At 44.9% G+C, this 15,327-nt stretch overlaps 1 protein-coding gene across 1 annotated transcript; it reads right to left on the minus strand.

Annotated features, from left to right (window-relative positions):
- Window positions 1-12,040: 12,040 nt before the first annotated feature.
- TSHZ2 (teashirt zinc finger homeobox 2) lies at window positions 12,041-15,111 on the minus strand (the record flags this gene model as incomplete). The annotated part of the gene is made up of 1 exon (XM_009083843.1): window positions 12,041-15,111. A coding segment is annotated over one exon (3,071 nt), but the record flags the coding sequence as incomplete, so codon positions are not given.
- Window positions 15,112-15,327: the final 216 nt, after the last annotated feature.

Consider the following 15,327-nt stretch of genomic DNA (forward strand, 5'->3'; position numbering starts at 1 on the left):
TTCAATCCTGCTCCGAGGGAACAGGTACCGATGAGCTGGGAGGGGAATATTTCATCCCCTGCTCACATTACTGTCTGGCCATATACTGCATCCAGTATGAATTCGCTTGTTGTGCTGCAATATATAATAAATTTGAGGCAGTAGCTTTATGGGGCAAGTTGTAATTTTAGATTTTATGATACAAACTGACCATCCACAGGATCCTGACCATATAACCTGAGCCATTCTGCGGAGGCTGTAACGTTAGCACCTCTGAATCATGGTGAAACTATGATTTAGACACACAATTAGATGGACCAGGTCCTCAACCATTCTCAGCTGCCTGAATTACTGCTGAACAGCCTAATAAACATATAGCACATAGGTCTCTGTTCTGCAGAGCTTTTAAGAAGGGTTTTAGGTCTGTCTCTGATCAGCAAAGCATCTATTAGAGTTGCTGTTACTCAGAGAATATTCCTGGCCCAGAAACACTGCACACACAGAACCTGATCCTACTGCTGGGGGACCACTGGTGCTGAGCCCACCATGGAGGGATGGAGTGCTGGACAAGGCCAGGGGTCCTTGGGAAGCTGTGAGGGACATAAAGTATTGACTACTGAATTTAATCCTGGAAACTGTTGCCAGAGTGGGACACTGAGTAAGGGAGCAGCCAAGGACTTTGTATCAATCAGCAAGTCACCTTATCAATCAGCAGGTCACCTTGACTGGACAACAGCAGGAGGATTCCTGGTACCCCTGTCCTTGGCAGCTCCTGAGCAAATGCCTCCTGCCAGGATGCTGACCCAGCCTGGCTGTAAAGTCTGCTTTCTTTATTGTCTGCTACAAAAGAAACCTGAAGCTTTCCTTTCAGTAAAATCTCTTGTGGAGCTCTGTGCTCCCTTTTCTCCCTGGATTGCAGGGAGAACTAATCCTAATTCCTGCTTAGCTGTGAAGCAGCTCCACTGGCTGGTGCTAGACAGATGGAGGTGTATGACCCCAAAAATGAGGAATATGTGAACAGACAGGCAGCAACAAACATCCTGGGAGACCCTGATGTGTGTAGTTGTCTCTTTAAAAATCTGAGCCGTTGATGCATCAGGCCCCAAACCCAACAGCAGGCACAGGACTGCACTGTGCCAGGTGCTGTCCTGAGTGCAAGGTGGTATCTCTCTTAGAAAGGCACCAAATAATTTCCAGTGGCATAGGACAACAGGCTGATCTTGTTTATCCTAGCGAGGACAGAAAAGATGTTGGAAGCTTTCTCAAAAGTGAAAGAACTGAAAAAAACCCACTAATTTCAGGCCATGGAAAGGCTCCCTCAGCCCAGCTCTGGCCCAGCAGGATTGCAGTGTGCTGGGTGGGAGGGTGTAAAACACCTTCCAGCTCTGTGTTTGCCCTCCAGACCCACTGAGCTCTCCTTGTGCCTCTGCACTTACAACACTGGCTGTGGAGAGCTCCAGAGAGCAGAGTCCAGAGCATGACACAGTTGGAAGAACCATTAGTTTTCTCAAGTCACAATTATCTTTGCTACCACATTTGTGTCCTCTCTCCTCTCTCGTTTCACGTTACAATTCTCCCACTCTTGTTACTGAGTAGATGCAGATGCCACTTTGTTCCGTGTGATTTATAGCCAGTAGCTAATGCTCAGTTATAATTCCCCATTTCAGACATGAAAAATAGCCTGTAATGCTCAACACAAGGGCCTCTCAACAATGATATATAATTTAAAAATTAACATGAGGACAGAGGAGACACAGGATTCTGAACTAGGGACTCTCTCATTCAAAGGTTAAATCTCTACAAGGTGAGCTAAAGGAATGAGTTGAGTTATTAAGTAAATGCCTCTGTTCTATTTCCCCAGTACATTAGCTGTTGAAGCCTTTTCCAGTTCAGTTCTGTTCCGCCCCAGCATGTTCAAAGTGCAAATGCTCATGGCACTGTGTTCACACATTTGCTTTTTTCTCAATGTCAAACAAACTGGAGCTTTGCAGAGCCAAAGGTCAAAGTGGAGGGTCCTTAAGAAAGTCTCCTGGGAAATGATGTGATTGTTCTTATGTCTTCACTCTATACAGAATCAGGCTTGGATTGTCCTTTCCAAGCTTCTTAAAACTAGAAATGAGTCATGACTCATTCCTGCAACACCTAAGTTATATAAGTGGTGTTGTTAATTTCCTGGAATATCTGGCATAACTAATCATTTCCAGGATCAAACTCGGAGGCCTCTGAAACCTCTGAACAGAGGAGTTAAATCCCAACCTCACACGATGAGTCAAAGGCAGAATGAGGGACAGAACCTGCATCAAAGGCAAGGCACAAACTGTTTTGGCAAAGCTCAGCAGTTCAGAAAACATGCAGAGAGAACAGGGACAATGAGGATGGGAAAGAGCTTGGCTAACTATGGAGAGGGTTTGGAGGTGACAGCCCTTTCCTGTCTGTTTCTGGCCACAAAGAGATGCAGTCCATGTCCTCGGTGCCTCCTGCTGCACTTTGGTTCACAGTCTCACTCCAGCATCAAGTATAACATTTATGGATTACAAATTTATTGACATTTGACATTTGCATCAGCTTTCACCTGATCAACAGGAGCTCTGACTGCCAAAGGGAAATATTATGGAAGATTTCAACAGCCATGGGAATGCCAAAAAGGTCATTAAATCATATCAGAAAAAACAATGTGTTCATAGCATTCATACATTTAGTCTTGCCAGTAAATCTTCTGGTTGATGCTCAGACCACCTACCGATGATACTCAAAGAGAAGGAGAAACAGAGAGAATCGAAGAGCTGAATTAAATTAAAACCAAATGACATGATGCCTGGCACAGTGGGATCTTTAATTTTCTACTCTATGAATCCAGAATAAGCAAAAAAAGCAAAACAAAGCACAGTGGCTTGACTTTATGAGAGTGAATTCCCTCCACATAGGCAGGGCTTAACTAAATAATCCTGAGTAATGTGTGTACCCCACATCATTGCATGAGATTTGTATGTGGGAGGTGCAGGATTCAGAAAACATATGGCACATGGAAAACAAATGACAGGGTGTGCTTTTACACTCGTTTTGGCTCTACTTATCACTCTTGTTGATATTTTTTTCTTCCAGCCATGAAATATGAATGTAGGAACTTTCACCCTGATCTCTTTGGAAAAAGACAGAGGGTTATGTTTTCATGCATTTGGGATTTGCAGAAGAAGGCTACCACATAATTCCTGGGAGTACAGACAATGCTTTAAAAACACTGATCAAATAAACAGAATTACTTCCCTCATCGTTTTCTCCATGGATGACAAACCTGGGTCTCACACCATAAAAAAACAAGGCCAATAGGTTAGGGTTCCATGGATTATGGAGAGAAGTGAATTAATGACCTGGGAGCCCACCCACAGCTGGCTGTGCTGGTCTGGTCTTCACTGAAGGCAGAGTGAGCATGAAGTATTGAGCTTGCCCTTCTCCAGTGGAAGAGCAACATGTTCACTCCACATGAACACAGGCAGAAACAGGCCACAGTATTGTCTCGTCCCAGAGGGTCTCTTCTTCTCTGATGTCCCTTGGGATGTAGATCAAACTGTGAGTAAAAGGCAATGTTAGTCTCTTTCATGGCCCTGTAAAGGAAGTTGGTAGCCATGAGGACACAGTTCCAATGTGACCAGTGCCAGTTGTCTTGTCCCCAAGAAATGCAGTTGGTACAGCGTAGCCACTGCTGTGCTTGGAGCACTGACTGATGCACATGTGGCTACAGGGAGAGTGTACAGAGATCACATGAAGAGAGAGTGGCAAAGGTAGAGACAGGGAACTGGACAGAAAGGTTCTTCCAAACCTTGGTTTGAACTAAGAGAGAAGTGGAGCTGTGTGATGGAGATACTGACCAGCAGTTGTGTACCACACCAAAGGCCTTTGGCGTGTTCTCTGCAGCTCAGGGTGCAGGGACAAATCATCTTCAGCTGAAAAAGTCCCTGAACTGTTAGCTGGAGGCTGAGAGTGCTCTGGGAATGGGACTATATCTGTCATGTCCTTCACTCACACTGGTCATGGCTAGAGATAGGACAGACACATGGACCACTGGCCTAACCCTGTATGGCTGTTGTCATGTTCTTATCTCACTGCTATTCAGCTTGATGAGAAGAGCAGAAAAATGTCACAAGGAGAGTCTCAGCAGTGTTCAGCTGTCAGCACATCTCCTGGTACAAAGCATTGTGCAGGCTCAGGACTAGGGAATAGAGACTGAACACAAAACATGGCACTTGCTCACTCATAGCTGGAGGCAACAGGCTCCACAGAGCAGGGAGAGCTTGGCCTGGCAGCAATGCAGGGACTGAATGTCCCAGCAGGGACCAGGGAAGCTCCCTCAAGCTCCAGGGCTTTTGGAGCTTGAGGCACTGCGTGGCACAGGCAGTGGAACTTGGTCTTGACCTTCACCAGACTGTGCAGAGCACTTCTGGGAGAGGCAGGAGGGAAGGGGAACAAAAGAACATGTGGAGGTCGTGGCCTTTCTGATCTCTGTTTTTGGTAAGCTCAAAGGCTGAGCATCTTTTTTCTTCAGTGCAGCCCAAACACCATTTCCATCACTTGCTGGAGCTCTTGTGAGGTTGTGTTAATCATGGATGAGCGTGGCTGTAGTGAGGTAGACTGGAAGATGCTGAGAACATTCTGGTAAACCAGTTGCCTGGTAAACCACATCCCTGTCCCCTTGCCTTTCTCCTCCATGGCCTGTTTGCCTTGCAGCTGCTGCTGTGTGTACAGTTTCCATGCTGGGTCACTTGATAGGGGTACAGGGCATGGGAATGCTGAGCATCCAGTCACTCTGAGGTCCAGGATCCTCAGCAGCACAGGCTTCCCAAAAGACTTCCTTCTCCTTCTTCCACACCCTCCATGGTAAAACAGCAGTGAGAAAATAGTCTTGTCTGGCCTGAGGAAAGGCTGGTCAGGGGAGGAAGGACCTGCCCTGCCCAGACCACTCTGCTGCTTGGTCTGAGGCAGGTGCTGCAGGAGGTGGAGTGGAACAACCACATCAGAGCCACTTCTCCTTTCCTTTCGAAAATGTCACCCTCCACTTTCTATACCAATGTTTATCATTGTTCTTCGATTGTCTGGGACAATAAATGGTTAGAAATGAGCATATATCACCAGGAAATCTCTGCCTGCCCCTTCCCCCAAGCAGTGTCATAAAAACGTACAAATTCACATTAATAATGAAGTGCATTTCCCCGAGAAGCCACTGTGTATCTCAGGGAGAGCAGGCAAGGTGGCAGTTGCTGCAGAGTTTCCTATTAAAGAGCAGAGCAAATACTCATAAATCTGATGAGGGGCCAAAGCACATGTTAGGGCTGTCTCCCTCTTAATGGAACCTTTTCTGAAATGAAAAAAATATATATCTCGATCCATTCAGGGTATTCATTAGACATGACAACCTCCTCCACTCCCCCAGCCCTCCCTCCCCCACTGCTGCCTGTGCTGACCCCCGGCAGGAGAGCTGAGTGCTGGCAGGGAGGGATTTGGGAGGGCAGGAGGAACTGTTTGGTTTTAATAAAGGGATTGTGTAAATTTACTACGATGAACAAGTCTCCCCCTGGCCCCAAGGCTCCCTCCTTGCCTCCACTCCAGCAAGCTGCTGCCAACCCCTCTGTGTCCACCCCTGAGGCAGCTCCTCTGGGCTGCTGGGACCCTGCAGTGCCCCACAGCCATCCCCTCTGCCCATCTGCTGGGAAGGAGAGCCTACAGAGCCAACACCACATCCCAACTCGAGTGCAGGAAACCTCTCCTGCCACTTCACACCTTTGAAAGCCTGACCCACTCATCCTCTCAGGGACATGAGGCTCTCCAGACACAGGGAGGTGGCAGAATGAGTATCAGCCCCCTTGGATCTCTCAGGGGCTGTGATTTTGCTGCCTGATGTGGTGTCTTAATGCCACCACAGGCTGGAAACTCAGGCTCTGCTGGCCCTGCCTGAAGGGGAGATGCTCGTGGAAAAGAAACTCCATCACATTTAAGACATGAGCTCTGTGCTGTGTGCTGTGTGTTCTGCCTCATTCCTCTTCTCCCAGGCAGGGTCTGCACTGAGGGAAGTCCTGCCTGACTCTGCTGAGGTGTGAAAGCCAGTGCAAAGCTCTGATCCTGCCTCCCGTGGACCCAGTGCTGAGCCAGGAGATGGGAAGAGACAGCAGGATGAGGCCTGAAGACTACAGCTTAATAATCATGAATTATCTGTTCATTATCCCAATAAATAGTGAAAAATCTCTTCCCCCTTTCCTCCTCCCATAAAGCCATATCTATAATTTTCCTCATTTTCCATCTGTGCTCCATCATATTTGCACTGAGGGATCATCCTGCTAAATGACATTGTTTTGATTGGAAGGTGCTTTGGAGGGCTGGATGCTGCTCCTGCCTTTGCCTTTTGTTATTGATCTTTGTGATTCAATTGCTGAGGTGTAAAATGTATAAATAAGACTCAGGTAGCCTTCCTTTGAAATCTCCCTGGGTAGGAATGTTCTGCTATGTATTCTGAAGGCTGTAGCCTTTAATAATATCAGGTGCAGCAAGGAGAAGACAAGATTTTGATATCCTTATGAATACTGAATGCTTGAGGAGGTAGGTGCTATTCAAGGTCAGTTAAAATCTGGTTAAATCACTTAAAAGTTGCTGTTTCTTTGTGAGCAGAAGAGTTCCTGCCTTTTGGGGGCAGGAACTGTCATCTACAGTGTGCTTATACAGAGCCCAGGAACAATATGGGTTGACCTAGTGGGTTGGAAGCTCTAATGCAATGTTAAATAATCCTGATCTTAATAGCAACCTGTGGTATTCATAAAAAGGCAGTAAATCTGCACTGATATATCTGTGCTGACACCATCTGATGTATCATCTGGCCTGACCCTGCTCTCAGGGAAGCCCAGAACACACTATTATTGGTTTTACAAAGACTATGGCTGGATTGAAAAAAATGCCATCCAGGAAAATTTGGAGAATTAAAAAATGCTCAATTAAAAAAAAAATACCCTGATCTACCACTCTGAGGAAACAGGGATACATTCCATGGGATTAGGGGAACTGAGGCTTCACCAGGACAGGACTGTTTGGAGGGAGGAGGGATGGGTTGGAGATGGTTCCTTGCTGAGGATGGGCTCACTGTCTTAAAGCCAACCTATGTCTCTTCCTCCCTCTGTCTCCTCTCCTTCATTGTGCCCAGGGAGGTGGTGGAGTCACCATTCCTGGAAGGGCTTAAGAGGCATCTGGATCTGGCACTGGAGGATATGGTTTAGGGTTTAGGAGTTCCAGCAGTGACAGGTTAATGGTTGGACTTGATGACCTCAGAGCTCTTCTCCAACCTTGATGATTCCATGATTGTGCTCAGCAATTTTACCCAGATTTCCCAACAAAGTCTATTTGAAAATGGGACTTTCCCACAGAATTTTCTTCCCATTGAGAAACCATCATTTTCCAGGAAGATGTTATCAGAAAAGTCCCATTTGAAGTGAATCATCAAGACCTCCATGTGATGAACTCTCTCTTTCTGCCTGACAATGTGTGAGCAGAACCCTTGGGCTTGCTTACAAAATCGTGGTGGACACCACTGCAGGCAGAGACATCCCAGCATGGCTCATTCTCCATTCTCAGCTTTCAATGTTTGTTGTAAGAAGAAATGAAAGATGAAGCTAAATCCTCTAAAACAGAGTTCTGGACTACTAATCACACAATTGTCCTTGCCCATGTAACACACATGTTGGCTAATGGTGCAACATGATGTTCAGAGCAGCTCCTACTGCTCCAGAGGGATGAGAAAATAAAACCCACAGAAGAAAACACTCTTCTATTTTGGTATACTTAACACATACAGTTATCTACGTGTCCTATATATCATTTAACAAATTGCTTTGCAATTCTTCCAGGGCGTGGTATAATGACTGATTTAAAATCACTGCATTGCTTAAACTGCATTGTTCTTCATCAAGTTGAGTCATTTTTATGTGAAGTGTCAAGCTCTCTAACAAATAACTGCTGCCAGACAAATCAAGTTCCTCATCTTAAAGCTACGGCTAAATAGTTTATAGCTTTAATCTGCTCACTGAGGTGTGCAGTCTATGACAGTAATTATAAATGCAAGGAGAAATTATAGCTGAATGCTTTAACTGCATTAGGAGCCATTTGATGAACAATCATGATTGCCTGCTCATTTTCAACAATAGAGGGCAAGTTAGTGTCAGTGCATTAGAGGATTTTCAGTTCTGCTCTGCTCTTTCTTCCATTTACCACAGAATGTCAGTTGTCTCCTCGAAAGTCGGGAAAAAAAAAGCACCGGAGAAGCTTTAAACTTGATGGTTAAAAAAAGACAAAGGAGGAAACAGAGAGAAAAACTGTTTATCATTATGACTCATTTTTTGTGTGTGTGTTTTGCAGCAGCTTTACTTGCAAATTAGTTCACCTCAAGTAGTTGTGGGTTGGTTTGTCAAGGTCTTGGGAAACACAAATCTCCCCAGTCAAAGAATCACAGAATCATAGAATTGAAGGGTTGGAATGGACCTTACAGATCATCCAGCACCAACCCTGGGCAGGGACACCTCCTCACTAGATCAGGTTGCTCAAGGCTCATCCAACCTGGCCTTGAACACCACCAGGGTTGGGGCAGCCACAGCCTCCCTGGGCAACCTGGGCCAGTGTCTCACCACCCTTAGAGTAAAAAACATTTTTGTAATATCCAACCTAAACTTCCCCTTCTTCAATCTGAACCCAGCCAAGGTGGTAAATTTGACTGTAGAGAGACTTATTTCTATATAAAATTGCAGCTAAGACCACAGAAAGCCTCAGTGAGTGACCAGTTTCAACCCAACCTCACCTGGCTCTCAAGTGAGAAACACAATTCTGCTTTGCCTTTTTCCTCAGAAAGCCATAAACATTCTAATTTAGCTGAAAAAAACCCCAAACAAATGTTTTTCAAAGGTAGAAGTCAACATACAAATTACTCCTAATTAAAGCCACGTTCCCTAATGTTCGTGGGGTTTGTTTTGAAGAATAGCAATAAAAACAAATCTTGAGTGGGTTAAATGAAAGAGAGTGGAGATGTCTGATTGTGGCACATTACCCATAATCTCACTTTATATTCCTAAACTCATATCAGTTAGAAGAATTCAAGCAAACACCAAAGATGAATATAAAATAGATATCTATGTCTTTACCTTTAAGAAGAATTTATAGCAAATTTCTTACAAACAGCCTCACAGAGGCCTTAAAAATAAATCCACATCCATAACACATTTTTCTCCAGTGCTCACCCAGATTATTCATTTATATTTTTAATGATAGCTAACATTTGAAAATATAACCCCTAAAAGTAAATGTCGCTGAAATATAAAGTGCTTTATGCATTTCTAGACTTCAAGTGCTCTTCCCACTCCTTTATTTCAATATATATCCTCTCCTTGTATTTCTGCTTTGCCACAACATTGCCTAGAAGGAGGAAACACAAATGCTTGTGTGTGTTTTAAACATCTCAGCCTTATATTTCTTGCTCCTAAACACTGTGCCCTCCTCTCAGTTATTATTCAAATGGATACAGGGTCTTCCAAAATAACATAGTAAAGGCTGAAAATCCCTGGGATTTGATTTAGTCTCCTTGCAGGGCTGAGGAAGAATCCAGAGAAGTCCACTCTGGCCTCCCCTGTCGCAGCTCAGCCAGAACTTGGGGATGTTCACAGCTCCCAGGCATAATAAAATCTTTGCAATGCTCTCCAAAACACCCATCATTTCCCACAATTTGTGCCATCATGCATACCAACCCAAATTACAGCTCCGGATAACAGTGCTATCACTCCAGCACTGCAATTTCAATCTCTTTTTGTCCAAAGGTAAGATACAACCTGCATCTTGATATAAATTAGAAAGGGAGGAGGATTAAGGGGGCAGCAATTCCTCGGGATGCACAGGCAGGAAGGACAGAGCCTTATTTATGTAGTTACAGATCACCTGAATAATATGTCTCTGTGCAGGTTATTACAATGCAGAAACCACTGGGTTTGTTGTTTGGTTTTTTTTTTCCTTTGGAGATTTTTTTTGCCCACCCTTTGTATTTGTTCCTGAAATGTTTGGAAAGGTGGGTGTTTGCTTTGCCTCTAGGTAATAACACATTGCTTTAAAGACCAAACCTGCAACGTTTGTAGTGGATTAAGCCATGAATGTGCCAAAATCTCTGTTGTATGATCTGTCTGGCAGAGCTTTTGTTTGCAAGTGGCCAAATTATTGCTTTGCTCTGATACCTGCTGTGTGAAAACTACCAGTGTCAGAGTCTTCCTAAGCCTTAAGAGGTGGGGAAGGAAACAAAGTCTGGGCTGTTCCTCCCCAAGAATAATTTGCCCAATTTGTCCCTCCCTCTCGTGTGCTGTCAGGATTCTGACTGGAGAAGGAAACCAGCAACACTTATTTCTTTCTACTCTTGGGTTAAAATGCCAAAATAGAAACTTCAGGGTATTATCCCTATTTGGAAAATAAACTCCTTTGGAATCAGGAGGAATTTTGCAGGTTAAAATATGCAGAAAGCATAACCCCAGCCCAGTGCAGCCAGCATAGAGGAGATGTATGTAAAGCACTGAAGTTCTCCTCCACAGTAAGAGCTTCAGTTACCCACCCCGAAGTAACCCTTTGATTAGGGGTTTAAATTATTCAAAAGTAGCCTTTTTAATGGAGCTTAAGTGAGGCTGAGTCCTCGCTGGCTCCGTCCACACAAAGTGTTGCTCAAAGCTTCATGAATATTTGCAGCAAACAAATGGGAAATCTCCACACAAATGAGGATTCAGCCCCTGCCCCCTCAATTAGCCCCAGAACAGCCACAATAGCAGGTGGCACCGGTGACAACTCACAGCACATCTGGAATTTGGCCTGGCTGACAAATTCATTTGCTGAACATTATTCAAGTACTGAAAACCTGAGTGTGCACATGATTATTCTGTGAGCAGAAGCAGAGCCTGAGCCTGCTGGAGGAATTTCTAAGAGAGTCTTCCTGGAAATAAAACCAACTTGTTAGAACAAAAAACTGTTTGGACTTTGAGTTGATGTTCTGCATATTTATTTCAATCAAGAATATTCAAGTTTGTGAATCAAGGAAAATTCAAAATGCCAAACTGGTGTGGCAGCTGCAAAGTACATTACAGGGTATAAACATTGGTTGTGGCAACTGGTGTAGCTTTCAGCAAAAAAAAAAATTAAAAATAGCAACACTAATGTAAAAGGATCCTACTAACAGGTCTTTGAAAGATTAAGCTTGTTAAAAATCTTGCTGCTTTCTCAATTAAGCATTAACACCCTCCCCCAGGTAATAGGAAAACTTGCACTGAAGTCAGGGATGTTTATGGATTGAGTCCCACCAACAGGAAACAAAACAGAACCAAACATCTTGGAGCTCAAGAAAGGAATGATGGAGAGGTTAAAATGCTGTGACAAAAAGGTCACTCACAGTAATAAGTGGTTAAGTAAGTGTAAAATAGTAGAATATTTTACAAAACAACATCCAAATATCAACAGAAGAATAACTGAACCTCTAGACAGAAACTTCTCAGAGTTACTTGTAGATTCTCAGGCTGTTTGAGATTATGAGAAACTTGGAATGATTGAGATTTTGCTAATTTGGTTTTTGAATTGTCTTCTTTTCCCCCACAAAAGCAGATTTCCTGCTGTGTCAGCACTGAGAGGGGGAATAATCTTTTGGGTTCCAGTGCTCTCTATCTGCTTTTTGCCACTCCCATTGCAAAGAGCAGCACTTAGTTCTTGCATTCCACAGGGAAGTGCATTGGGTGGGAAATGATTTATTCCTGGAAACAGAAGAGTGAGGACTGGGAAAACAGCTATCCTGAAAATATCAGTAAGCAGCAACTTTTCTCTACAGGGCAATGTGTCTATGCATTTCCCAAGCTCTTCCTGAAAACATTATAAAATGGATATGTACATGCAGTTGGGCCGAGGCAGCAGGAGTACACTATGCATTTTATACTGTTTTCCTACAGTTAAGAACATACAAAGTCTTACGGAGCCTCCTTAAAATGCTGAAACCAAAACTGACTATAGAGCATGCATACCTTAAGAGTTATTCTTCATCCACTTCTGCTACAAATTGTGAATGGTGTTCTGGTGACTTGCTGTGTGTTTTGCTTAGATGAAGTTTTACTGCGTGTTTGCTCGCAAATGTCCGACAGCACAACTTACATTTGAACTTAGAGTCTGTGTCCTCTTCTCCAGCTATTGTTTCAGGAGATCTTTGAACTGAAACTCTGGAGATTTCTTGCTCTACCTTGGTTTGCTGCTCCACAGCCAGCCTGTTCATGTCTTTCATTTGGAAACCTAGGTGAGATTCTAAGTGGCTAATGTAAGTAGCTGGGGTTCGGAACTGGGACGCGCAGTCGCTGCAATAAAACACCGGGTGGCCTTTGTCCATGTTTTTCAAAAACTTGGTTCCTCCGGTTTTCCTAAGCTGATACTTGACATTTGCCAACCAGTGGCTGATGGTGGTCATCGACAGTCCAGTGAATTTGGAAATCTGCATTCGCTCCTGCGGGCCTAGATCGGATAATAAATATTTACCTTCAGATGTCTGGAAGAGGCTGGAGGCAAACTGAGCTTGCAGAATGAGCAGATGCTGAGGGTTCCAGTTTGACTGTCTGCCCTTCCTTTTATGCAGAGTGGAGACTTCTGTTGAGACATCCTCGAAGCGTCGGACATCTATTTCCAACTTCATGGACGGGATCCGCGAAGACGCAGCAGGTTTTGGTGTAGTAGCTTTGGGAAGAACTTTGACCATGTCGGCGATGTCAGACAGAGCATGTTTTTGGGGTGGAGAAGTACAAGATTGTGCTTGAGCTGACTCAGCTTTCTTGCCTTTGGATTTGGTCAGGTCAATAGGCTGATCATTGCTTTCAAACAAATAGTGCCTGGATACACTTGCAGGCTTTGGTGGGGTTGGAGCAGGAGATAAAACTGGCTTCTCCATCATATTTAGGTTGGGTTTGTGGAACACAGAGATTGTGCTAGAGCTGGGGCTGCAGTTGGATTGAGGCTGTAAGGGCTCAGTGGCTTTGCCCAGGTGATTGTTGAGGACGGACTGCAGCGCGCTCAGCGGGTTCACACACGGCAGCTCCGACGAATGGTTGGCAGCAGCACAACCATTGCTAAGAGAAGCTGCTGCTGCTTCCTTGAGGACTGGCTTTTCTTTTCCACTGTCCTCTTTAATTTTGTCTTCTTCTTTCAAGGGACATGGTTCTGCCTTTTTTGGCTCCATAGAGGCTTCAGGTTTGAGGAGAGGTTCTCTCTCGCTCTGGCTGAGCGAGGCCTGCTCAGCTTGGATGGTCTCTTTAGCATAGTCCTTTTGTACCTCCTCCTTGTCATCAGCCTCCTTCTTCACTTGAGTGCACTGGGCCACATTGGCTGAGATAGGGACCAGAGGCATCACCTTCCACTTGGGAGCTATGGGCCTCAGTTTATTGGTCATTGTTGGCCTGATTTGCAGCACTTGGGATCCCACAGGCAGAGATGGCTTGGCTCCCTCGGAGAGCTGGTAAGCTGCGTGGATGCTGGGGTATGCACTCCAGCTGGGAGCTCCATTTTGAGCTTTATTGATGGCTGTTGTGACAGTGTTCTCCAAGGACTTTAAAATGTCCCCACCACCCTTTGAACCATCTTCTAAATCCTCCTCTCGGAGGTACTGGTACTTCATGGTGGGATCCAGTGGTTTCTGAAGAGAGTCTTCGTACTCCTCAGTTTTCATTGCTTTCTCATCTTTATTTGCATCATCAGCTTTATCTTTTTTACTGTCTTTTTTGAGCTCAGAGGTGGGAGCTATGCATTCAGCAGATGATTTACTGGTTGATTTGGAAACTGGGCTGTCACTGGCTGGTGCTTCCGACAGGGATTGCATTTTTTCCACAGCTAAAGGATCCAGAACGAGCTGCTTTCCTTTCTTCGAAGCTGAACTTGTGACTTTCAAGAAATGGCCAGTGACCATCATGTGGGTCGTGAGCTGCTGCAAGGTGTCGTGGGAGCTTCCACATTCCATGCACTTCAAAATCTGGGATTTGCAGGCCTCGAACTGCCACGTGTAGCTGGCACCATTCTGGTAGCCGTAGCGGTTGTTGGATGTTAGCTGCAGGTTGGCACTCTTCTGAGGAGAAAAGCTATCTGAGAAGGACCCCGTTGTGGAGTCAGGGGAGCAAGGCCTGTTCACATCAAACACACGTTTCTTGGCTGGAGTGACCATTTTTGAAGCAATGGTTGGTACTGGCTCCTTCAAAGGCACTTTTTGGTAATGTTTTGTTTTGATCATATGAACGCTCAGGTCTTGAAGGGAATCAAAAGAGTCACCACAGAACATACACTTCAGAACTTTTTGTGCATCTTCCTTGTCCATGTCCTGGAAAGCCCTTTTTCGGGGCTTTGAGTAGCTGGTTGGTCTGTGCTTGTCCTTTTTATGGTTGTCATCCTGGTAGTGGCCTGTCTCGTTCATGTGGACCGTGAGCTCTACCAGCGTGTCGTAGGCCGCGCTGCACTGCCGGCAGCGGAACCTGCTGGCACCCGTGAACACAGTGCCACACATCTTGCTGCTCTGCCTGTAGAGCTGCACGGAGCTGAACAGGTTGGGCTTGGACACAGGTCTGGAAGGTAAATTCTGCTGTAAGCTTTTGGACAGGGCGTCTTGGTGCCAATCGAAATCGGCTTTGTTCCCTCCGTTTCTGTTGTCACAACTCCTCTTTTCGGAGTTAGACAACTTGAAACCCAGCCCCAAACCTGTCCAGTAAGAGTCTGACAGTATGTTGGCATAGACTGCTGTCATTTTATCCATGCAATCATGTGCTTCGCTCTGGGCTTTGGGATGGCTGCTGGCTTTTGGGTCCTGGGGCTCTCTAGAGCAAACGCTTTTGATATCTGCCACATGGTCACTACCATCACTCAGGAGTGATTCGTTTTCTGCATCCTGGTTGGATATATGACTGACAGGGGAATTCTGGAAACTAAAGTTCCCTTTCTGCTCAGGACCCACTTCGTGTTCCTCATCTGTGCCAGTGTCGTTGCTGCCCTGGAGTTGAGCAGTTGAGTTGTTGTCGTCATCATCTTCCTCCTCCTCCTTTATGTCTTCTTCTTCCTTTAAATCTTCCTCTTGGACATAACCTGAAATGTAATGTCAATACATGAAATAACCTGGTAAAGGAGAAGGCTTCAGTTCAGAGCTTTCTAGTTTCATTATGTGCTTTCCTCACTGGATTTTGTTTTAATCCCTCACCATGTTGTCTGTTAGTTTTGGGAGTGAAAAAAAGCCCAATGATGTCTCTTTTGGTGAAGGTTGCTGCATTTTGTTGGCAGATGATCATAATTCTTTATAACTGC

The sequence above is a fragment of the Acanthisitta chloris genome, unplaced genomic scaffold (genome assembly GCF_000695815.1).
Source record: "Acanthisitta chloris isolate BGI_N310 unplaced genomic scaffold, ASM69581v1 scaffold2241, whole genome shotgun sequence".
NCBI classification, from domain to species: domain Eukaryota; kingdom Metazoa; phylum Chordata; class Aves; order Passeriformes; family Acanthisittidae; genus Acanthisitta; species Acanthisitta chloris.